This window comes from Pleurodeles waltl, chromosome 5 (assembly GCF_031143425.1).
Source record: "Pleurodeles waltl isolate 20211129_DDA chromosome 5, aPleWal1.hap1.20221129, whole genome shotgun sequence".
Classification (NCBI taxonomy): domain Eukaryota; kingdom Metazoa; phylum Chordata; class Amphibia; order Caudata; family Salamandridae; genus Pleurodeles; species Pleurodeles waltl.
In genome coordinates, this window is record NC_090444.1 from 290,338,247 (window position 1) to 290,364,407 (window position 26,161).

Genomic DNA, 26,161 nt, shown 5'->3' on the forward strand with positions numbered 1-26,161 from the left:
TACCACACATATTCTTCAGTTTAGGGATGAGCCTATGTTTGGGCTGGCTCAGGTTGGCCTCAATTTAATATGCTACCGCACTCTGTGTGCATCCTAGCATCCACTGTTGCACTTTATGCTGGATATGTATTGGACTTGGAACCTATCATCACCAACTGTTGATGCTAGCGATAGGGGGTGTTAGCCATTTATCCTTTTGGACATTACAGATCTGCTTTTTTAGTTTCCTCTTCCAAAAGACCGGAGAGTCTGCCTTTTCACCAGTTTTTAATTGGATCCCCCAGCAGCCCGTCAGTGTTAGTACATAATCACTTCATTTCACGATAAAGCTTGTGTGGCTAGCTGCCAGTTTTCATCGAAGTGGACTACTGAAGAATAATAACCAAATACTGTTTACCATAGTGCAACATCAGTTAAGTTGATTCTGCCGTTTATAACTGAAACCAACCCTCAGCTCATTTAACCTTTAAGCCAGGGTTTTCATTTTTGAATTTCTGTGTAGTTTTGTGAAACATTGTGTTGTTGGTTGACTGGGGTGGGAGCTCTGGTGGTCAAACAGCAACCACAATTCTTATCAGGGTAAGCTAAAGGAAACCATAAATTAGCCCCTGCTTGTCCACTAATAGATTGGCACAGAGCAGTCAGGCTTAACTTGAAGGCAATGCGTAAAGTATTTGTGCAACACTTCAAGCAGTGATATCACCACAAAAAGGGTCCCACATACGCCTTAGACTGCCTCAAGGGCAGGGTGAAGTCTATTTAAAAAGATGGGCATGTACTTTTAAGTTTATATGTCCTGGTAGTGAAAATCTCTTACATTCAGTTTTCACTACTGCAAGGCTTATCTTTCCAATAGGTTAACATTGGGATTACTTTATTAAATCTTACAAGTGTAATTCACAATCTTGAAGATATAGACGTTTTGCGTTTGATGTCTCTGGAATCACAATTTAAAATCACAACTCATAGTAAAGTGGGATTTTAAATTGCAATTCTGAAAATGCCACTTTTTGAAAGTTTGCTTTTTTTTTTGCTTTATCCATTTGGTGCCTTCTGTCTGTCTCTGACCACATGTCTGGGGTGGGGTGATAGCTGGGATTTGTGTATTCTACGTAGACAGCCATACACAATGGGAGCTTAGGTGTGACCCGATGGGCCATCCTGGGCAGGTTGGGAGAGAGGGGCTGAGCACAGCCTCACTGACACCATCACTTCAGTACACATCTGGAGCTGTAGATACTCTGCCAGGAAGGAAGGCTGTGCTGCCAAAGGCCTGCCACTCTGCTGGACTGATGTTTGTTGGGCTCCTGCTTTGCTGTGCTGACTTGTGCCTGCTGCCCTCCAGCCAGGGAGTGAGAAGGACTGGACCTGAATCTCTCCAAACCAGTACCTGAAGTGCCTCCAAGGGCTAGTTGGCTACCCTCCTGATCTGAAGTCTCAGGGACATACCAGACTTCCAACCACCTTGCTTCTCCACTTGGACTCTGCCATCTGTGATGGGGTCCTGCCAGTTAGTGCCACCTCAGTCATGGGCAATTGGAAGTGGGCTTATGGTGCTAACCAGCCTCTGTGAGCCCAGCAAAACCAATGCATCTCCTCTGCTGCCCAGCAAAAACCTGAGCAGAACCAATGCATCGCCACTGTTGCATGGATTGAACCCACTGCAAAGACCCACTTCGGAACTACTGCATCGCCCGACTGCATGGCGCATCCTCGGCGTAGGCCCTCATATTACTTGTCAATGGCAAGCTCAATGACGATGTCAGGCTATGCATTACAGCCTTGAAGCTCTTCAGAACTGAAGAATCGCTTCACCTGCACACTACATCCTAGATGCCGGACTTCACATCACAAACCCTATGAACGGATCCTGCATGACGATGCAGGCTCTCGCATTGCAGCCTCACCACATCTCAGAACCAATGCATCGCTCATGCTGCATCTCTGACGCGGATCCCAGCAATGCTCCACTGACCAGGATTTTTTGTTCAGTGGCCCTAACTGGATCCCTGTAGCTGGTCTGCACTCTATGATGGTCAGCCTCAACTCGTGACTTTATCCCGGTCTGGCACAACCAGATATCCACAGCTGGTGCTTTGTGCTTTTAGGCACTATTTTCACAAAAAACTTTAAAACTGAATGTCTCTGGTTCCCCTGACTGGATTTTTATTGTTTTGTTTCTAATTTATATGTTTATTGATGAAAACTCTATTTTTCTAACTTGGTGTTGGATCCTTCTTGTGTGATGTTTTATTACTGTTTGAAGTGTTGCACACATACTTTACACATTGCCTCTAACTTAAACCAGATTGCTGTGTGCCAAACTACCAGACAGATTAGCACAGGTTCATTTAGGGTTGGCTACTACCTCACACTGACAAGGATTGTGGTTGCTGCTTAGCAAAGGCTCACAATCCAGTCAACCAACAATCCAGTTTCTCACAGACTTACTGAGACTTTCTTCAGAAATAGAGTTTCAAAAAACAATCTTCAAAACAAATGACTTTGAATTATTCACCCTGGATGTATAATTTCAAATACTAATCTTCAAACCATGAGACTTTCTGAGACCTAACCTAAGATTTAGAGTTTCATATACTAATTCCAAACCCTTAAGACTTTCAGAGACTTAACCTCAGATGTGGAGTTTCTAATACCAATCCTCAAACAATAAGACTTTCTGAGACTTATCATCAGATGTGAAGTTTAAAAAATAATTCTCAAACAATGGGACTTCCTTGAACTTAACCACTGATTTAGGCTTTCAAATACCAATCAATAAATGAAGGAAACCTTCTAATACTTAACTTCAAATTTAGAGTTTCAAATACCAACGCATAACCCATGAGACCTAACCTGATCAGGAGAGCTTCAATAACAGCCCCTCAAATCATGAGAATTTCTGAGACCTAACTTCAGCTTTAGACTTTGACATACCAACACTCAATCCACGAAACTGATTGACACTAAGGGAGTGATTTACTAACATTTTGCACTGGGTTTGCATCATAAAAGTGGCACAAACCGGCAAAATATATATATATTTTTTAATTATGTACTTTCCAGCACAAAACTTGTTTTTCACTGGAAAATGACTAAAAGTAACACAAAGTAGTGCGAAGCACAGCTTTGCGTTACTTAGCGTCAAGGGGGTGTTACATGGGTGTTACCGTACACTCACCCACACTTTTTGATGCAAACCCGTATCTCCCAGGTTGTGAGACAGGGTTTTGCATAAAAAAATAATGCCTTTTCATACCAGGCTTTAAAAGAAGCAATGTTTGCATTGATTATTTCTTTTCCGACTTTGTATGTGTCCTGCACTGCACAGCACCCCTACAAATTAGGAAAAGATTTTGAAGTCGTCTGGGCATACTATTTTGCACTGGAATAGAACCCTTCTAGTACAAAATCTATGTTAGACTCTCACACACACCCTTGCACTATGGTGCAAGAGAGTGTGCATGGCGCACAGCAGCAAAATTCTATGCCGGTTCTAGGGAAAGTGGAGGAGAGTACTATATCTCTGTAGATATGGTGCCCTCCTGTTCCCTCCATGTCACACAGTGCAGCATTTGTTTGTGCTGCGTTGGGTGACACTTTAGTAAATCTGTTCCCTAATCTCAAATTTAGAGTTCTTAATGGTAATATCCAAACCATGAGACTTTCTGAGACTTAACTTCAAATTAAGGGGTTAAAATCCCAAACTTGAACCAATGCAGGTTTTTCTATTTCTTCAGTTTACGGATTATGGAGGTCCTTCTTTCTCACCACTCTATTACCTACACCATTGCACATCCAATAGAAAAAAGAAAGTACCATAATTATGATTTTTTTTTAAACTGAAATTACACATGTAAAACACTTCTCAATGGGCTAAGCACTAACTACTGAAATATATGCATAACATGCAAGTTGCTGGTTCAGTTCCCCAGAAGATTTAACAGCCTATGAGCCTTCTGAAATAATACATTTGGAAACCTTCATTTAGGTGAAGGTAACTACAGTTATTCACAGACTACGAAACTGCAGAACTGTTGTTACTTGAACTATATAAAACAAGGTGTCATTAGGAATGATACTTTCTAGGCATTTGTTCCTACATTGCACTGTACAACAGTTCCTTACCAAGGGGTCACGTTCCTGATGATTCCCAGCCTTAGTGATGGCTTCATTGCTCCACGGCAGGATTTCCAACTAGCAAGGTGAACAGCGAAAGCAGCATGTGGGCATCGATCCTTACAGAGGTAGAAGTCATCAGAGACAGTGGTAGAAGCGGGTCAAAGAGCATCTTCTGAACTTTGGTAGCAGTCGTTCTTTGAAGGTCGCATCATACTTAATTCAGAACACCGGTGTGAAGGATATTGCATGCAAACCTTTTCTTCTTTGTTGATTCGCCCAGCAGCGGTTTCAGGGAGACCACAAACCTTACTTTTGGAAACGTTATATCTTCAACTGTAGGACAAAATCGAAGTCTGTTTAGATGCAAAGGTTGATAAGATCAATAATCAGGAACATTACGTAATGAACTGAGCCGACAGCTTGAGTGATATTCGACTATGTTAATTGGCATTTAGTACCGTCCACTACAAGCATTACCTCCCGTCCCTCCCTCGCCTTCCTTTTAACCAATGAGGCCTCCCGCCTCCCCTCTAGACCCTCCCTTCCCCTTTCAAAAACCGCCCCCACCCTTATCCCCTCCTGTTCTTTTGTCTAGCCCACGCTAGACGGTTTTCTTTCCCTTTCTTACCTGCACGGCGGGGCCTGGAGGTCGTCGATGGAGGCACTCCTCGGGACGCGGAGCTCCGCGAGGAGTGCTACGGCTGGGTCGCGTCTTGAACGAGCAGCATGGTTGCTCGAGAGGCGTGTCCTGGAGGCCGGCTGACGGGGTCAGCCGGCCCTCTGTGGCTGGGACGTTGATTTCCGGGTTTCAGCGCCGCGGAGCCGCGGGGAACCGAGGGACTTCAACTCTGAGATGCTCTCAGGTAGGACGGGCGTTCGGCCCGTGGTTTTTATGTATTTTGATGAAATAGGTGACCTCTTTAGGGATTGGTGGAGCCCTGATTGGGGGGAGGACCAGGTGCCTATATAGAGGGTAGTTTTTTGGGGTTCAAGTCAGTGATTATTTGTTTACCATGCCTAAAGTTCCAGCAAAGAGACGTAGGATTGTCTCTTCTTCCTCGGAGGAGGAGGGGGGTGAGGCTAGCATTACTACTCCGGAGAACTCACAGGTACCTGGCAGGGGTACTCCCCTCATGTCCAGAGAGGAGGTTCAGGATATGATTGAGGTGGCGGTGACCAGGGCACTACAAGCAGGCGTGGCCAGGACTGGTCAGTCTAAATGTGAGCATTCATCGGTAGCAACTAGGAAATCCTCATCGGAGAGTGAGGATGAGGCCCCATCGACGTCATCTGGGGGGAAATATGTTTCCAGAGAAGATATGTGGGAAGTGATGGCACATGTTCGGGACAATTTGGGTTTCCCAGTGTTTCAACCTGCAGACTCGGATTCTCATTTATTTCCTCAATATAAGACACCTTCAAAGTTTGCCATGCCTTTTCAGGGACCTGTGAGGGATATGGTGTTTCGTGAGTGGAAGGATGTGGATAAGGCTCAGGTTCCACGATTCCTTCAGAAACTTTACTTACTTGAGGGTGAGGAGGTTTTGCCTCCTTCAGTACGCCTGGACTCTATTTTGGCTACTCTGATTGGCAAAACGGCAGTCAATCCGGAGGATTGTGTGCCTACGGATGCCACTGACCGTAAAGTGGATTCGGGTCTTAAGAGGGCTTTTGCTGCGGAAAATCTGGCGCTGAGGGCAGGGATTTATTCTGCATATGCGTCACAGTCATTGGTTCAAGACTTTGATAAACTGGCGGTGGCTGTACAGGAAGGGGCGGAATGTTCGGAGCTCCTGGCTGGTATGGAGCAGCAGGCCAGATTGTTGGCTGATGTGTCTTCGGATGTGGTCCGTACTTCGGCTCTGGCATCTGGGTCTTTGATTGGGGCTCGTAGGTCCCTCTGGTTGCGTTCCTGGAAGGCTGATCCGGGGGAAAAGGCGGCCTTGTTGAGACTGCCGTTTGAAGGTCGTACCTTGTTTGGAGAACAATTGCCAGCCATGCTTTCCAAGGCTTTTAAGGAACGGAAGCATGCCTTACCTTATAAAGGGGGTTCTTCTTCGAGTAAAGGGTGGAAGAAACATTCCAGATCTTCTCCTACTAGGGATGCTAAATCCTTTTCATTTAGGAAACGGCGTTTTCAGCCGCGTTTTTCACCTAAGAAGTCTGCTCCTGCGACCCGGGGTGGTTTCAAGAAGGGGTCCTGACAATCACTGTGGGCCTGGCAGAGGGCCGGTTGGGGGAAGACTGAGTCACTTTCTTTCGGCTTGGAAGGACAGTGTAAACGATCATTGGGTACTAGACATTGTGGCCAATGGTTATGTCATAGATTTTGTGGTGGTTCCTCCAGATTCAGGGGTACGTCCCACACCTCTGCCTTCAGAGGGGTCACGGAGAAGAGCATTATTGGACGGAGTGCGGGACTTACTGGTCAAGGGGGCCATTTCCCACGTTCCGCTAGACGAGCGGGGTCAGGGCACTTATTCGGTCTTGTTTCTTGTGCAGAAAGTTTCAGGGGGATTTCGGCCGGTGCTCAATCTAAAGGAGGTGAATACCTGGATCAGGACAGTGCATTTCCGCATGCTGTCCATTCAGACTATTTTTCCATTTGTCAGACACGGGGACTTTCTGGTGTCACTGGATCTGCAGGATGCTTACCTACACGTACCGGTGGCAAGATCCTCTCAAAAGTTCCTGAGGTTTGCTGTGGGTCAGGACCATTATCAGTTTTGCGTTCTGCCTTTCGGTCTAAAATCTTCTCCTCGAATTTTCACAAAGGTGCTGGCTCCTCTAGTGGCTTTGCTTCATTCAGAAGGGGTATTTCTGCATCCTTATCTAGACGACATTTTGATTCATGCCCAATCACGAGACCTTTTGCAGAAGCAGGTGGTCCATGTTCTGGGGGTCCTGCAAAACCACGGGTTTTTAATCAATTGGGAGAAGTCAGACTTAGTGCCGTCCCAGGATCTGGTTTTTCTGGGAGCTCGGTTTCAGACTCTTCTTGGGTTGGTGACTGTGTCAGAAAAACGGTTGGGTGTCCTACAGGCTTTGGTAAAGAAGGTATTGTTGCGGTCTGCTCCCCGAGCTCTTCTATGGTTGCGTCTGCAGGGTCATTTGGCGTCGGTGATATTTCTGGTTCCTTGGGCACGTTTCCATCTCCTGTGCTTGATGACATGGTTCTTGAGAAGGTGGACACCAGGGTCCGGTTCTCTGAAGGACAGGGTTCCAGGGTCCGGATTGATTCACAGAGAGTTGCAATGGTGGTTGGATGCAGACCACCTGAGGATAGGGGTTTCTTTATCGCCTCTGAGACCCGTGGTGGTGACGACGGATGCCAGCCTCTCCGGTTGGGGGGCATGGATGGGGTCGGCTCAGATTCAGGGGTTTTGGTCCCCTCGGGAGGCGAGTCGGTCGTCGAATTGGCGCGAATTGCGGGCAGTATTCCTGGCTCTGGTCCATTTTCAGGATTCCCTGAGGGGTTCGGCGGTTCTGGTTCGCACAGACAACTTAGTGGCCAAGGCTTATGTCAATCGGCAAGGAGGGACCAGGTCAAGGGCTCTGTTCAATCTAGTCAGGGAGATTTTTGTGTGGGCTCAGGAGTGGGTTCCTTCTCTCAGGGCTACGTACATTCGGGGGGTGGTGAATGTTCGGGCGGATCGGCTGAGCAGAGTGATTCCTTCCTCTCAACTTTTCTCTCTCCGGAAGTCTCTGTTTCAGCATCTGGTTCGGCTTTGGGGTCTTCCAGTGCTGGATGTGTTTGCGTCAGTAGGGAATGCGAAAGTGGATCGCTTCTGCTCCCGGTTTCGATGTCCCCAAGCATGGGAGGTGGACGGGATGTCATGTCCTTGGCCGCAGGGCCTTTTGTATGCGTTCCCTCCTTTTCAACTACTCAGGGCGTTTCTGTTACGTGTGAGGGATCTGGGGTCCAGGGTTGTCCTAATTGCGCCACTTTGGCCGAGGGCGAATTGGTTCCCCTTGTTGAGGCTGATGGCGGACGGGAGGATGTGGCCTCTGCCTCTTTGTCCGTCTCCCCTGGAGTTTCCCTGCCTCCCATTGGGGTCATTGAGAAGGTTACACTTGACGGCCTGGAAGTTGAACGACGGGGATTGACAGGTCTGGGGGTGCCGGTAGCTTTGAGTTCTACATTGCTGGCTTCCAGGAGACGTTCCACTTTACTTTCTTATGGTAGACAGTGGAAGGTGTTTTTCGTCATGGTGCTTAAGTCGTGAGTTAGATCCTACCTGCGCTTCTATCTTTGAGGTGATGCAGTTCCTGCAGGACGGTGCTCATTTAGGGTTGTCAGTGGCATCTCTTCGGGTGCAGTGGGCGGCTATTCAGGCATTCAGAGGACCATGGCGTAATCTTCAGGATGAAGGGCGCTTGATGCCGAGATTTTTTCAAGGGCTTGTTAATTTATTTCCTCGCCCGGTACGTTCTTTTCCTTCATGGGATCTGTCCTTGGTTTTGGATGTGTTGACGGAGCCCCCTTTTGAACCTTTGGGGGACTGTGATTTGCGCCATCTATCTTTGAAGACATTCTTTTTGGTAGCCATTACTTCGGCTCGTCGGTTGGGGGAATTGGGGGCATTGGCTTGTTCCTTTCCTTTTTGTAAGATTTTTCACGATCAGGTGGTTCTGGTTCCGGTACCTTCCTTTATTCCTAAAGTCAATTCTTCGTTCCATTCCCGGCAGGAGGTCATCCTTCCTTCATTTTGTCCGAATCCCTCCTCAAGGGAGGAGGTCCGTTTGCATTCGTTGGATGTGCGCAGGGTTTTGTTGGAGTATCTGCGGGTGGTGGCTCCTTTTCGTAAAGGGGATTCACTGTTTGTTAATTTTGGTCCGGCTCGCAAAGGTGAGAAACCTTCCACGGCTTCCTTGAGTCGGTGGGTTCGATCTTTAATTCTGTTGGCCTATTCCTTGAAAGAGGTGGTTCCTCCTCAAGGGATTCAGGGGAGATCTACCAGAGGCATGGCGGCTACGGTGGCGGAGCTTCAGGGGACTTCCGTGGTGGAAATTTGCAGGGCCGCCACTTGGGCTTCTCCTTCGACGTTTGTGCGTCATTATAGGCTGTCAGACTTGGGTAGTTTGGAGTCGGTGTTAGGTCACCGGGTCTTATCCTCTATGAGATAATGTTTGGGATGTTCTTGGTGCAGGATAGTAAATAAAGGTCTTGCAACTCGATGTCCGTCTCCTGTGTGTTTTCTTGCTATGTCTCATTGGTTAAAAGGAAGGCGAGGGAGGGACGGGAGGTAATGCTTCCATTTTCTTACGATAATGGCATTACTCCTAGTCCTACTCCCTCGCCTTCCTTTTCCGTTCCCTCCCACCCTCCCGGTACGGACTGTCCGAGTTGCAGCTTGGGCTTGGTTTTTGTACAGGAGGGGATAAGGGTGGGGGGGGTTTTTGAAAGGGGAAGGGAGGGTCTAGAGGGGAGGCGGGAGGCCTCATTGGTTAAAAGGAAGGCGAGGGAGTAGGACTAGGAGTAATGCCATTATCGTAAGAAAATGGAAGCAATACTGGGCATCATGATGAAAAAACTACTTCTGCTGGGGCCTCACACACAATATACATAATATACAACATACACATGAAGGATCTAATAAAGAAAGTACAGTGACATCATCGCGATGCAGCACCTAACACCAAATCTGCTGCAAATCTATGTAGAGAAAGTAAAAGAGAGAGGAGGAAACTCAGCTGAAAGGAGTTCCAACATGGAGCTCCTCGAGTCAGAGCAGATACAAAGTAAGGTAAACGAGTCGAGAAAGAGATCAACTTCAGAGAGACTGAAGATAAATGAACTGTGAGTGTAATAGATGGAGAGGGACAAACAAGAGACAAATAGCAACATGTAATCGATGTGTATATTAGGTCAGTGATATGGATCAAGAATTGACGGGAATATGTAAAAGAATAGCTGAGTGAAAGATAAAAATCAAGGCAAAGGGGACAAGAAAGACAGAATTAGCGAAAAAGTACATAGGGAGGGACGGTAGAGAGGTAAGGTTACAACTCAAATAAATCAGCTGTATGAGGAAAAATGCAAAAAAGGGTGATAAGTAGAGAGAGAATGAGACAAATACACGAGAGACAGTAAAATAGAGAGAAGCAAAAGCTGCGGGGGAAATCATAGACAGATGAAAGTGCTGGTAAATCAGTGAAGCGATTAAAATGTTATATTAAGGAGAAAGAAGGAAAAAAGAAGAACATATTAAGGGTAAAGAAGAAGAATAAGGAGAGGTACTAAGAGAAATTTACTCTGAAAACAAACGTAAGAAAAATAAAGAAACACTAAACAGAGGTGACTGTAACAAGACATGACATTAAATCAAATGTAATTTTATTAGAAATCATGGGTAACTTGAACACACTGAGAAGAAGCAAGAGGACGAGGAACGTGGAATGACTAGAGGCAGATAGGGGCTAAAAGCCTAATGGGGAAGTGTGGGAGAAGAGGACAAAGTAACAAGAGAAAGGATGGGAGAATTAGGGAGCTGGTCAAATGAATATTGCAATATATCAGAATATGGAGGCATGCAAATATCGAAGACAAAATATCAAGTTGAAAACAGGAAGGTAGGTAAGTATAGATTTTCTATACCTAAAACCCACATATACGTACCGTGAAAACACACACAAACAGATATATTTTAAAGGTGCCTAAATGTGGAGTTAGGAATAAGAAATGTATACTTCCCTATACGCACTTACCTTTCAATATTTTGTCCTTCAATATTCTCTCCACAATATGCTGGTAAATCACTATTCTTGGACTTGATATTTAGTAGTTGATCTTTCTGGAGGAACCTGAAAAATCTCATTTAGAGAGCTTGCAGGATCCATCAGAGTGGCTTAACTAGTTTCAGTGTGTAACAGAGGAGCTTCATTGAGCTGCAGGAGTTCATCTAAGTCAATGCAGAAGCTCTATTTTGGTGTCTAGGAGCTCTCTGAGGTTCTGTAAGAGCTTGTTTAAATTCCAGTCTCTGCTGGATCTCTATTTTGTCTTCGCAAATCTCTGTCTTGTGCCTGCAGTACACCTGGTGGCTGCTTACACAAAGTCTAATGTTTATTGAAGCTTACTAAGCACCCTGCAGTGACTTATTGGGCTCAGTAAGGTGTCTGCACAAACTCCATTGAGTGCCTGCAGAAGCTCAGTTGAGTCCTAACATAAGCTCATTTGGCTATATCTAAGAGCTGTGGGGCTACAAGAGCTCATTGAGACACCAGTGGCAGCACGACTTCTGCTGGGTATGTATAAAAACTCTCTTTATTGCCTCCAGCATATCTGGTGGGTAGTTTATAAGGTCATTGAGGTCCACTAGAGCTCAAAGGAGACCCTGCCGTGACTCAGTGTGCTATCCTCTAGTGCTTACTGTGGTGCCTGCACAAATTCCTTTGAGGACCTGCAGTAGCTCAACTGAGTCCACGCAGATTCTCTGTTTGGACGCCTTTAAAAGGTTTGAACGGTGTTGTAGGAGTTCCTGCAGGACCTGTGTCAGGTGTATGCAATTCCCATGCTCATCACCTGCAGAGCATTTAGATGGTGTTTGTAGGAGGTCAAGGAGATCCGCTCATGTTAAATGGGAGCCTATAGCGATTCATTCCGCTAATTGCTAGGGCTCAGTGTGGCACCTGTTAAAGCTCCATTGACTGCCTATGTGAGTTCACAGGGAGTGTCTCCAGGGCGCGAGGTTGCCTTCTCCTAATAGTTCATTAGCCTGAGAACTCGGATTATGGATTACGTTTGATTAAAACTAGGCTGTATTTTCCTTGAAAGGATTCCATGACCCAATTTCTAATTCATTTCACACCACAAAAATTATGAACAGTGTTGAAAATTATGGGCCAGAATGCATTTCAGCATTTTGTACTTTATGTATCATCACAGAGAGGAGTCGGTGATGTGACCAATGAAAATATGGTAGAACTCTCAAAGGTTTAACTTTTTAGACTTTCACAAAGATTTTCAATGGGCCACTACTCCACACCATTTGTAAACTTTTTGTCATTTATTTTTATTATTTTTTCATGGAAACAAGCAGCATTGTAGAAAATATGACAATAATTGAGATATTTCACACAATGTATCAAGTATCAGTTATATGTTATAGAGAATTAATTGAAGAAGATATCATTAAAACACACAGATCAGCTTCCTACATACTCTTCATTTGACACATTTCTAATCATAAATACATGTGCCCATTTATGCTCAGTTCCAGAATGTTGAACAACAGTAGATAAAATGGTAAAAAATGATACCCCTTTGTATCTAATCTATTATATAATATATATTATGCAGTGTTTCAAGATGTTGGCAGCTAGGGATATACTTTGAGCACCTCATTCCACAGACCTCTTCTTTAATTTTACTTACTACATTTTATTATACCAACCTAAGTAGTTAGGAATGATATCAGAATTCAATTACTATGTTATAAGTGATCTTGCTGCAATCATTGCCATGAATACACATTTATTTGGGTTCCAGATACAAAATGTGGCTGACCTGCTTATTTAAATATAAAAACTCAATACATGTTTTAAGTGGGGCAAAACAATGAAGTGTTTCCATTCACTCAAAACCTCCTTTTTACATCTTGTGAAAGATGGAACAGACCTGGCTCCAATTTTCTGTACAGTGGGAGTCGTATCATCCTGTTGGCATGAAAATGTATTCCACATTATTTTGCCCACCCCATAACTTTAAAAGGTTAAATGCAGTGTATGTTTCAGGATTTGTTCTTGGATTTTTATTCCAGTTTCATGTTCCCATTTTCAAATTATCGACTGTGAAAATAAGGAAGTCCCAATTCTGTGCAATAATGTATAGCGATAGCCAATGGCATTTTGATTTCCAGGGGCACACATTAAGGTGTGGACCAGTTCAGGTAGACTGCTTGATTTCTTGATGTCTATTTTTAAAAATATAATTGAATTACATGAGAAAGATCTGGAACCAAACGTTTGTCAGGACATTAACAGTGTATAACCTTCCCAAGATTTCCAAATCATTGATGTAGCTAGACAATGCCAACATTTGTCCATCTTACCACAGCTTGTGCATTTATTGGTGCAAAATAATTAATGCAATCATCTAATTAATCTTGGAATATCAGAGGAATATCAAGGAATAACATAATAACAAATAACTGTCCTAACTTTTGAAAAATAGTTATCATTATTTTATCCTATAGGTTTTTTTGATTGCTGAAGACTTTCAATACATGTTTTTTTTTGCTATATGCCATAAAGCTGTCAATTATCATGCAATGTAAATCATTATTGAAACAATGAAAGTTGGTTGATGTAGTGAACCTTGCCCAGTATGAAGTTAACGCAGCATTGCAATATCGTCAAATATATGAAACTGTAAGATTACCATCCGCTTTAGATATGCACAATTTTTGAAGTGCAACCCAAGGTTTCTTATTACCCAAATATAGTTAGTATACTGTTGCCTGATCTTACAAAAATATTTAGAATGTAGAACACCGGGTGTGCTACAAAACAGAAAAATAACCGACAAAAGTACACACTTCTTCAACAAAGCTACACAGGCCATGGCAGTTAGAGAAAGAGGTGCTGACTTTGCTAAGACAGTTTAAACTTTGATCAATAGTAGTGCATAACTTAGCCAATACACATCTTCACTATCCTCAGTGTAGTATGTGTGTAGTGTTAAAAAGTAGGACTTTGGTATGTTTTATTTTATAACCCCCTATGAAATGTGACGCATCGAAAGTGGTCTAGTGATGTTTGTATTATGTGAGATCAGCTTTCCTGTATAAAATAACATCACCTCCAAATATATTGAGTATAGATAGTGAATCCTTTGGAGGATGTATCACTTGATCATAGCTACAGGTTCAATAAACTGGGTGAATCAAATAGGTATGTATACATTACTTGCACTTATGGACAATGATTATCTCTGTTGAGATTAATCATAGAGGTTGACCAGTAATATCCTAAATTGGGAGGGCAAGCAATTAGACTCTAGCATGAAAAAGAGGCCATCCCAGCCCGCAAGATAAAAGACTGTTTCAGCACTGAGCTTAATGACTGCAGTCGGGATTTGGTTCCTTGAATACCAGTCTATTGATTTAAGGAAGTATTTTGCATTAGTACATAATTGGGGCCCTGCTATTAAACCTTTAAAGTTAGTTTTTATCAAGTCCTTTAATATACTAGTAATCCTAGCCCCTGAATTGTTTCTGATTACCTTGATTAACCATACTGGACAATATGAGTTAGGGTATTCAGACTGTGTTCCAGAGTTTAGAAAACTAACAACTATGGTCTTAAGATCTCAGGATGGAATGCTGTCTCCCGACATTTTGTGGTTCAATAATTTAACAAAATGATTTGCTGTGTCTACGAACTTGTAATAAAATTCTGAAAGATTTCTGTTCTCCCTTATAGCATTCAGGAGCTCAGTAAAAGTTTTTCTTATTCCCATATTAGAAATTGGATTATGAAATAATATCTGAGAGTCTTACAATAGATTTAGAATCCGTATCTTGGAAATATCTATTGAATTTGTTCAGATCTTGGTTCTGCTCTTTCTCGTCTATTTTCTGACAGTGGTTCAAAAAACATCTGCACCTTAGTCTGATTTGTTGTATGCAATTCAGCAGTTGTGTTCTAAATGCGCACTTCTTTTTCTGCTCCCTTTTTTTCTTGCCCATGCTTACATTTCCCCCACAACCCACTTTTGCGTTTAACATTTTCACTTGATGCCATCTATTCACCTGGGAGCTGTGGAGGATGTATGCCTTTCAGGTATGTTTAATTATGTTTTGGAGTTATTTGACATTAGTTTTCATGATTGAATATGTTGCCACAGAGTAAGACATAATCCTCCTTGTTAGAGTTGTTGTAGGAGTATCCTGTGCCATCAACATGTCTGCTGATGCTTCATTTACTTCATAGAGCTTTTTAATAAAATAATCGGTTCTGTGCTCCAAACATTATCTTCTAAAATCAGTGTATTCATTTAACACATTTTATTGGGCTTTTAACTCCTCTCAGTGGAACTTCTAATTGAAAAGTTCCATGATCTGAAAAACAATTTGGTAGTCTAATATGACAGCCATTTTAAAACAATGTGAGTTGGATATGCATGCTCTTAAATTGGGATTGTCTTACCTTCATAGGCCTGTCATGCTCCATCTTGCATAATTATTTTGTGTGCCTTGAAAACCTTTGGTATGTTTTGTTTCCTATTTTAGCCAGTAGAGTTATGTGCTCGAGATTGTATACAATCACCATCCATTATCATTTTCTCCTTTATAGGCCTCAAAGATACACAGAGTTTATTTAGAGGTTCAGGGTCATCCTCTATAGGGGTACGTATATTTACCAATATAACACATGTTTATCTACTGAGCAGAATACATGTAGCCATCATCCTTTTCTGTTTCACTCAACCCACTGTACTTTTATGTTAGGTCAATTTGTTTACCTGAAAAGACTCTTGATAAACTTTGACATAGGTATCTGTGTAGAAGCTGGATTCACAAAGATATTTTGAAAAGTCTGCCTCTCTTTTATTTACTTCTCTGATTTGAGTCTATATATATATATACTTTTATGGGATTCACAGCAATCCCAAGCATAGACATTTACAGCTACAAAACTGTATACTCATGTTCCCTCTTCTATACTGATGGATTTTCTGCCACCGGGAAATTCTGCCTTTTTACAAATGTTCATAAAGTGAAAATGAGGTTATCTAAATATCTCACACCTCGAGCATGTTTTCGAGAAGTTCCTAGAAAAGTTGTAATGTAACTCAATGCATGTTATGCAAGTGATTGACATACTCAGAATCTGTTCACAAAGAACTACATTGGTACATTCATTATGTCTGAGTACCTTTACCTAGATCAGAAATGCACAATTGGAAATGCATGGTTTTCATAAAGTGTGGACATACACCTCTTCCTGTATCCCCACTGATTGCATAACGTATGCGGTTCCACACATAAATAGATTTAAAAAATATTTTATTTCTGTTATTTTCTTATTTTTCATACAAAATCCCATTTCCTTACATTCTGTCACCTCCTGAAAGTTTTGTGATTTCCATTGTATCAGGTGTAGTTAGTTGTAACTCGGTTCCTCTCATGCAGTTAACAAGTGTATTAAAACCGTTTTTGAATGTTCCTAATGTCTACTATTTTCTAGGAATGTACATATACAAAACTGGATGGTGTTGGTTACTTCTCTTAAGCATCTTATTTATCTCTACGGTGAAATACAGGGAAATGTGTAAAGGTGTATTAATATTCAAAATCTAAAAACATATTTTTAAGAGAAATGATAATGTAAATGAATGTAAAATATTTATTTTAAATGTAGAACAAAATAGAAACAATACTACAGCATTATTAATTTAGTTCTGAATTAAACATGTAATTATTTTGAATATTAAAATTCTTAAAATTATTTTTCATAGGATTTAAATAAAGTAAAAATTTCCAACTGAAATATAAACAACATTTTTATTTTTTGTGTAGAGAAAAATATTCAAAGTTATGCACGTTAATGTTAATTATTTCAATTACTTTAATAAAGTATTAAAGTTACATTAATTTGCATTATAAATATGATTATTAGTTGTTTCATAATGAACAAATAATTGTGTATTATTTATATACAATTGTTTTACCATTGCATTTAATTTATTGATATGTTTACAAATTAAAAATACGTTTATTAGCATTAGTTTCTATGGACTTTATTCTATTGTCTGCTGCTGACGGAACTTTAGGCACTTTATAATAAAAATTACGAGGTGTGGTAGCTCATCATATATGCAGAAACATTTTGAAACAATACCACCCATCATAGGCTCAGTGATCAGCCAGCATACATGGTTGACCCTGCTGATGGTAAAAACCTCATCTTTTACTAGATTCAAGCGCAAAGGAAAGAAGTTCAGTCAAGCTACAAAGATGTCCCTATCAGATTGATCAGATTGATCTACAAACATTTATTTGGTCACGATGCCCAGAATGCGCCAGGAGCACTTTTGGAATTTTCACTCACTGTTTTCTTATGATGCGCTAGTGAATCAAAGGAAGATTCACCCTCTTAAAAGGCTCCTTCTGTAATAAAAACTGTGTAAGTGCACATTGTTAAAAATTGGGTTTCTCGTTGGCAAAGGTATTCAACCTGGTAAATCAGGAACCACAGTCCTAGTCAGGGTAAGTCAGATACACACCATGTATTAACCTGTGCTCACCCTCTGGTAGCTTGGCACAGAATAGGCAGGCTTAACTTAAGAGGCAGTGTGTAAAGCATTTGTGCAACACTTTAGACAGTAAAACAGTGAAAACACCGCCCAAAAATATACCACACCTAGCTAGAGAAATAGATCTTAATTTAATAAACAAAACAAGACCAAAGCGACAAATATCCAATACATAGAAGTCGAGATATTAATTTTAAAAGATTGAAATGAAATCTAGTGCTTATAAACATTAAAGCATAAAGCGCCAACCACGCTATCTGGTTGTGCTAGACCACGTGAAATCTGAAAAATCAGGCCGACCATGATAGAGCACTGGTCGTATACAGGGACCAGCATTGTCCCACTGAAAGATTACCTTTTTGCGCCGTCGAACAGGCCCGTTGCATGGAGCACAGGAGGCGATGCATCAGCGTTGATCTCACTGGATTAGGCAATGCGTGGATTCTGCAGTAGCAGCACTTTATACTCAGTTCCAAGGGCCCAGGACTGGTATGGCACCATTTGGCAGAGCAAGACTTGCAGCAAGCAAAGTCCAGGTGCTGTTGCAGGATGAAGTTAAGTCTTTGATGTCCCTGAGACTTTAGAACAGGAGGCAAAACAGCAAGCCATTGGAGCCACTTTGGTTCTTTGGATGTAGAGCTGCAGGTTCAGTCCTTCTCACTCTCAGGCAAAGAGGACAGCAGGGCAGGCACAGCACAGCAGGAGTTCAGCAAAGATCAGAAGAGTCCGGCAGAGTGGCAGTCCCTTCAGCAGCACACCAGTCTTTCTTCCTGGCAGAATGTCCTCAAGTCCAGATGCATACTGATTTAGTGGTGTTTTGAAGTGGGGGAACTTCCCCCTGCCCTTCCTCCCTGGCTCCATACTCACTACAGGGGGTTATTCAGCCCTTTGTGTGGGATCCTGGGATCAGGACACAGCCCATTCATGGTAAGTGTCTGGTCCTCCCTCCCATCCTGCCCAGGTTCGTCCCTTAGGACGTTGATGATCCATCAGCCACACCTAAGCTCCCTTTGTGCCTGACTGTCTGGAGGGAATTCACAAGAGCTCAGCTGTCACCCACCCAGACATGTATTCAGAGACAGGCAGAAGGCACTAGATCATTTAAGGTAAGAAAATGCCCACTTTCTAAAAGTGGCATTTTCAGAATTATAATTTAAAATCTGACTTCATCATCATTTGTACGTTTTAATTGTGACTCCAGAGACACCGAACATGGGGCTCCTATCTCTTCCCAATTGGAAATTACACTTAAAAAATGTAATAAGGCAATCCCAATCTTAACCTACGGGACAGATAGGGCCTGCAGTAGTGAAAACATAATTAGAGTTTTTCACTACCTGGACAGGTAACACTTAAAAGTGCATGTCCAACTTTTTTAATACACTGCACCCTGCCTTTAGGGCTGTCCAGGGCCTACCTTAGGGGTGACTTATATGACTTTAAAAGGAAGGTTTTTGGCCTGGTAAGTGGGTTAACTGACCAGGTTGACATGGCAGTTTAAAACTGCATACACATGCTCTGCAATGGCAGGCCTGAGACATGTTTAAAGGGGCTACTGTAGTGGGTGGCACAATCAGTGCTGCAGGAGCACTAGTAGCATTTTACCCCTAGACACATGTCTGCACTTTACTGGAGATTTATACATAAATTAAATATGCCAATTGTGGATAAGTCAATGTTACTATCTTTTAAGAGCAGAAAACATGCACCATATCACTGTTTAGCAGTGGTAAAGTGCCCAGAGTCCTAAAGCCAACAAAAATGAAGTCAACAAAGCAGGAGGTCAGAAGGCACAAAGTTAGAGGAAACCATACCAAAGATACTTGCTCCAACACACGTGTCATCTGTACAGTATGAAGTGAGCATTCCCTCATTTATATAGGGAAGTGGCTTCATACAAATAAGGGAAAGAGTTTGCCCATCCACCTGCACTTTACAACAATAGAGGCATATGGACAAAAAGACCTTTGGGACGTGAACGAGCTCTATGGCAGCTCTGCAATGCTTTAGAATTAGAGCATTACCTAGGTTACTCTTTTGGGAGGAATATGGGCCTCTTGGTTTCTTCTGGGACCACATTCAAGGGTGGGGGTTTCTGTCACAGGGGTATCCCTTTCTTCCTAAAAACCAGGCCAATGTAAAGAGAGATCTTTATTTGTGTGGTCAGTGAAAACCATTACAAGAAGCAGAATTAAAAATGTCATGCATCTTACCATTGACAGAAGGAAATACAATTACATAGAATTAAAGTCATTAAGTTGTGCTTTTTGATAGCTGTTTTGCTTCAACCACTTTATAAGGTTTACAGTTCCAGTAGCCAGTTGCTTGAGTTAAAACATTCCTTGATCGCTGATTGACATCCCCTAAATGTTCTAATGTTTAATCATCTAAAAAAGGGAAGTAAATGTTTTGAATGCTCATCTGAATAAACTTGGCAGCAACAGATTACCTCAGTCAACGATTTTTTTTCAACAGTGGCAAAAACGGCAACTCCTGAATCAGTGAGAAAATTCCCACTTCTGCTGTACCCCTTCTGTATCAAATTGGCTAAATCTCAGTCTCGCTATTCTACGTTTTAGTGCGAGCAATGTCAGCTCTAACAGAGGTGGCTCTGTCCCATGGCTATGGGGGTTTAATAATGTGACAGTGTGCTTGACTGCAAGATAGTTCGAATTGTGCAAAGGAGCAAATTCCCTCTTTGTTTTCCCATGAAGTGCAATTCATCAAAATGCCAGGCATAGCGGAAGTGACATCACAGGCCATTTGACCTTTACTTTCACTCACAAACATGCTTACACATACACATAGATTAATACAAACACATACACTCCCACATAAACACACTCTCATCTACAAGAATGCACACAAGTTGCCAGGGAGATTTATATTCCAACTAATTGTACTCCATTCTTTATTACACTAATAATGAATAATATAATATAATATTATTCACTATAAGTGGAATAAAAATTGCCAGAAAACTAGGAAACTAGAGCCCCAAACAACGTCGATAAGGACCAGTTGCCTCCATTTCGACATGTTTTTGGCTCTTCCCTGTCACAAGCACTTGGCCCACCCACACAAGTGAGGTATAATTTTTACCAGGAGACTGAGGGGAACATTGCATGGTAGGAAATTTGTCCTAGTGCATTGATCCCAAACAAATATGTGGGAAGAATTAGATTTTTTTTAGCTAAATTTGAGGTTTGCTGAGGATTCTGGGTAAGAAAACATTGGGGGATCTACACAAGTCACATTTCCTTGGACTCCCTCAGGTGTCTAGTTTTCAGAAATGTCTGGGTTTGGTAGGTTTCCCTAGATGGCTGCTGAGCCCAGGACCAAAAACGCAGGTGCCCCCGCAAAAACAGGTAGTTTTGTATTTGATAATTTTGATGTGTCCAGATAGTGTTTTGGGGCATTTCCTTTCGCGGGCACTAGGCCTACCCACACAAGTGAGGTACCATTTTTATTGGGAGACTTGGGGGAACGCTGGGTGGAAGGAAGTTTGTGGCTCCTCTCAGATTCCAGAACTTTCTGTCACCGAAATGTGACAAAAAAGTGTTGTGTTTAGCCAAATTTTGAGGTTTGCAAAGGATTCTGGGTAACAGAACCTGGTGAGACCCCTACCAGTCACCCCATCTTGGATTCCCCCTAGGTGTCTAGGTTTAAAAAAATGCACAGGTTTGGGAGGTTTCCTTAGGTGCCGGCTGAGCTAGAGGCCAAAACCCACAACTAGGCACTTTCCAAAAAACAGCTCTGTTTTCTTTGGGAAAATGTGATGTGTCCATGTTGTGTGTTTGGGGCATTTCTTGTTGTGGGTCCTAGGCCTATCCACACAAGTGAGGTACCATTTTTATTGGGAGTCTTGGAGGAACGCTCGGTGGAATGAAATTTGTGGCTCCTCTCAAATTCCAGAACTTTCTGTCACCGAAATGTGAGGAAAAAGTGTTTTTTTTTGGCCAAATTATGAGGTTTACAAAGGATTCTGGATAACAGAAACTGGTGAGAGCCCCACAAGTCACCCCATCTTGGAGTCCTCTAGGTGTCTAGTTTTAAAAAATGTGCATGTTTGTTAGGCTTCCCTAGGTGCCGGCTGAGCTAGAGGCCAAAATCTACAGCTAGGCACTTTGCAAAAAACAAGTCAGATTTCAATGTAAAAATGTGATGTGACCATGTTGCGTTTCCTGTCGTGAGTATTAGGCCTACACATGCAAGTGAGGTACCATTTTTATCTGGAGACTTGGGGGAACACAGAATAGCAAAACAAGTGTTATTGCCCCTTGTCTTTCTCTACATTTTTTCCTTCCAAATGTAAGACATTGTGTAAAAAAGACGTCTATTTGAGAAATGCCCTGTAATTCACGTGCTAGTATGGGAACCACGGAATTTAGAGATGTGCAAATAACCACTGCTTTTCAACACCTTATCGTGTGCCCATTTTCTTGATACCTATTTTTCACTATTTATTTTTCAGCAAATGAATTGCTGTATACCCGGTATAGAATGAAAACCCATTGCAAGATCTAGCTCATTTATTGGCTCTGGGTACCTAGGGTTCTTTATGAACCTACAAGCCCTATATATCCCCGCAACCAGAAGAGTCCAGCAGACCTAACGATATATTGCTTTCTAAAATCTGACATCGCAGGAAAAAGTTACAGAGTAAAACGTGGTGAAAAATGGCTGTTTTTTTTCACCTCAATTTCAATATTTTTTTATTTCAGCTGTTATTTTCTGTAGGAAACCCTTGTAGGATCTACACAAATTACCCCTTGCTGAATTCAGAATTTTGTCTACTTTTCAGAAATGTTTAGCTGTCTGGATCCCAGCATTGGTTTCACACCCATTTCTGTTACTAACTGGAAGGAGGCTGAATAATAAAAATGGAGTATGTCTAGTAAAATGCCACAATTGTGTTGAAAAATTAGGTTTTCTGATTCAAGCCTGCCTGTTCCTGAAAGCTGGGAAGATGGTGATTTTGGCACCACAAACCCTTTGTTGATGCCATTTTCAGGGGAAAAAACACAAGCCTTCTTCTGCAGACCTTTTTCCCATTTTTTTACAAAAAATGACATTTTCACTGTATTTTGGCTAATTTCTTGGTCTCCTTCAGGGCCACCCACAAAGTCTGGGTACCTCTAGAATCCCTAGCATGTTGGAAAAAAAGGACACACATTTGGCGTGGGTAGCTTATGTGGACAAAAAGTTATCAGGACCTGAGCGAACTGCCCCAAACAGCCAAAAAAAAGCTTGGCACCTAAGGGGGAAAAGGCCTGGTGAAAAGGCCTGGCAGCGAAGGGGTTAAATCTCTGTGTATTATGTTGACGGATTTGTATTATTGGATCTAGATCTACCAAGTTTATCTAGCAATAAACTTGGACGTGAGCTGTTGATTATGACACAGAAAGAGAAACAGCCCTTATCAGTGTAAATAGGTAAAGAACGATAAACATAGATTTACCTGCACTCTGACCCTTGCCTATTTGATCTTTTGGTAGAGTTTTCGTTATATCAAAGATCATCGAGTTTGCTTGGTCACAGGGATCGCTACTCACAAACCAGTAACCATAGCAGGACATACGTCAGATATCCAACATGTTAGTAATACATTTCATTGCGGGGTGATAAATATGCAAGGAAATTGACTTGACACCATGTCTGCGGAGACTCTTGAAAGCGTGGCGCAGCACTAGCCTCATACCTAAACACTATCATGCCAGAATTCATAGCTGGCCTAATATCGTGTGTGGCATCTTCAGCCTGGGGTGGCTTTTTGTCCAACATCACTCTGCCTGCTTAGCTTTTGGAGCCTAAATGTACACCAAGAAAAGGTAACCTCCAATTAATAGAATGCAATGTCAAATTAGACAAGCATTAGCAAAGGCGTTGGCCGTCTGTCTTTTAGCAATTCTTGTTTTGTCATAGTTTTTGTAAAACTAATTGTTCAAGAAGCTACTGGGCTCTCTACAATCTAAAAAAATATTAGTTAAAGGCAAAAAAAAATGTTTTGGTCTTAAAATGTAGACATTACAATAGAATTCCTTAGCACTGAAGTAAGTATGTTATACACATAATTATAGTAACATCAAAAGGTCTTGGCTAACACAGACGTAAAGAAAGTCAATTGGTGTGGGAGGGAGGGAAGGAACAAAGGAAGAGAGGGAAAGGAGGGGAGGAAGGTAGGAAAGGACTTTACTTTAAAACATGTGAAGAGAGGTTCCTCTGTGAAAAGGTCAGAAAAGGAGGAACAAAGCACCAGAGTAAAAAAAAACCTTCAGGCAAGATGATCCTAATATCTTCAAGCACTAAATGAGACACCAAACACGCAACAGCGCAGAATTGATCAGAACAGGCAGTAGGTCAGGGGCTTCTCTGCTATTTCATCTGCACAAAAAACCTGAATAGAACAAATGGGGCATAAATAGAGTTAAGGAGGAGACAAACCAAAAGCCGCTGGAAAAAACGTGTAGTATCACAGTGAGAAAGAGGAATTGCTCCTTTATATTGGTCTTCACTCAAAATGGCCAGTACAGGGAGTGAAAGCTTTACATTATAAATATATATACTATTTCGCCATGGGAACTGATGAGGTGCAGAGAGGAAAACTCAGCCATGTTTTGTTGGCTAATGTCTTCAGGCTCAACCCATCTTGGCAAGCAACAGAGAAACTGGCACTAAACATATTTGTCCTGCTTCCTACATTCCATCCTTCTTCCTGCCCTTGTCACTGACTCCACCTGCTGCTTCTGATGAACCAAGGACCCACCAAAGGAGGACCTGTACCCTCCCAGTGGAAAAACATAGCTTGCACCAAATGTCGAGAGAATGAGTGCCGCTGTCCAGACCCATCCAGATGCAGACTGATAGCACACTATCCCACGCTCTTACGGGGTTGGACTGGAAAAGAAAATGGTCCTGGGCACCAAAAGTTGAAGTACCCACCATTATTGAATCTGATTGCTACAAAAATGGTCCACATTCTGCAAATCAAGGTAATTGTGAACTTTTAAAGACATGTTAAGTAGGTGTTGTTCAAAGTATGGGACAATGCATGCATTTGTGATGGCCAAAGGCAATGTTTGTTATAACATCAATGAAATTTGCAGTGAAAATCAACCCATCAGACTAAAAAACGTGCTTGTAAACAGCCCAATAAAACAGCCCACACGCAGATGTGAGAAGCTGGCCTGGTTTGTAGTGGGTACCAGAGGTACTTACACCTTATTCCAGGCCCAGTGATCCACCTTCGTGAAATGTAGGCAGTGTCTAGCAGCTTAGGCTTTGTAGGCGTAGCTGTAGCAGAGCACCAAGGCTGAATTAGGAGACATGCAAAGCTCTTGCAATACCACAATAGTCACACAGTACGGATACACAAGAAACACAATACTCAGTGTTACCAAAAATAAAGGTCCTTCATTTTAGTGACACAAGGCCAAAAATATCTTAGAGGCAATACTCCTACTGAAGGTAAGTATTATACACAATATATATATGCACTAGCAACCAAAATCAGATAAGTAAACAGTCATACAATAGTACAAACAGTGAAAAACACAATAGATTGCAATGGTCCTAGGGGCAACAAAACCATATACTAAAATAGTGGAATGCGAAAGTCGTATTCCCCCCTAGGCAAGTGCAGTGTGTAGAGGGGCACTGGGAGTGTAAGAGAACACCAAAAATAAGTAAAATACCCCACCCTAGAGCCCAGGAAAACAGGAGTAAAGTACAGCAAGTTTCCTCAGAACACACTGGAAGTCGTGGTAAGGATTATGCAAGAACCAAGCAAGATTGCAAGAAACAAACAATGGATTCCTGGACCTGAAGACCTGTGGAGAGAGGAGACCAAGTCCAGAAGTCAATGAAGAGTCCAGGAAGAACAGGAGCCCTGCCAACCTGGAAGAAGGTGCAAAAGTGGATTCTGCAGTTGGTACAGAAATGCACCAAAGAAGATAGCTGCAGGTTCCTGTTGGTGCAGGAGATGTCCCACGTAGAGTTGTTGGATGCAGGCTGTTTGCGTCGCTGGATTCCACCAACAAGCCTTTGTTCATGCAATAATGTGTTTTGCATCAAAGAGGAGTTGGCCAGACCCAGGAGGGACCTGGGGGGTCTCAACTCAAACTGAGGAGACAGAGGGTGCTCTCAGAACCTCAGAGAGACCTCAGAAGACCAGGCAGCACCCACGGGAGTACCAGGACAAAGGAGTTGCAAGTGAGGTCGTCGCAGCACAACACAAAGGGATCCCACGCTGCTGGAGAAAAACTCAGGGAGCTGAGTATCACAGGATAGAGTACTGGAGACCTGAGCTACTCTGTGCATGAAGAACATTTGGAAGAAGTACGCCTGTGCATTGCATTTTCTGCAGCACCTTGGGCTTCTGTGTGCTGTCTGGCATGGGGAGGCAAGGCCTTACCTCCACCAAATTTGGACAGCTGGACCTTTGGACAGTCAGGATCACTTTGGTCCACCACCCGTGTCTCGACAGAAGAGGAGTCCCAGAGTACCGATCGTCATTACAGAGAGGTGCCTGCTGAAGCAGGGAAGTGACTCCGTCACTCCACGGGAGATTCCTTCGGTTCTTCTGGTGCAGGGTGAAGGCAGGCAGTCCTCAGAGCGTGCACAACCTGGAAACTGTTGCAGTTGCTGGCTGGAGCTGAAGTTGCAGGTCACAGTAGCCTTCCTGGATACTTCGTTGCAGTTACAGCGGTTCCTGGAGCAGTCTGTAGTTGATCCGATGGTCAGAAGCTGAAGCAGAGGATGTAGAGGAGTCCTGGTGGAGTG

At 42.5% G+C, this 26,161-nt stretch overlaps 1 protein-coding gene across 1 annotated transcript in view; it reads right to left on the bottom strand.

Annotated features, from left to right (window-relative positions):
• LOC138297022 (fibrillin-1-like) overlaps nucleotides 1–26,161 on the bottom strand; it is a 133,559-nt gene that overhangs the window by 75,377 nt on the left and 32,021 nt on the right. Inside the window, exon 2 of the mRNA XM_069236540.1 lies at nucleotides 4,129–4,455. Coding sequence (XP_069092641.1) covers nucleotides 4,129–4,175 — 47 coding nt within the window. The 5' untranslated portion in view covers nucleotides 4,176–4,455. The remainder of the gene's footprint in view (nucleotides 1–4,128; nucleotides 4,456–26,161) is intronic.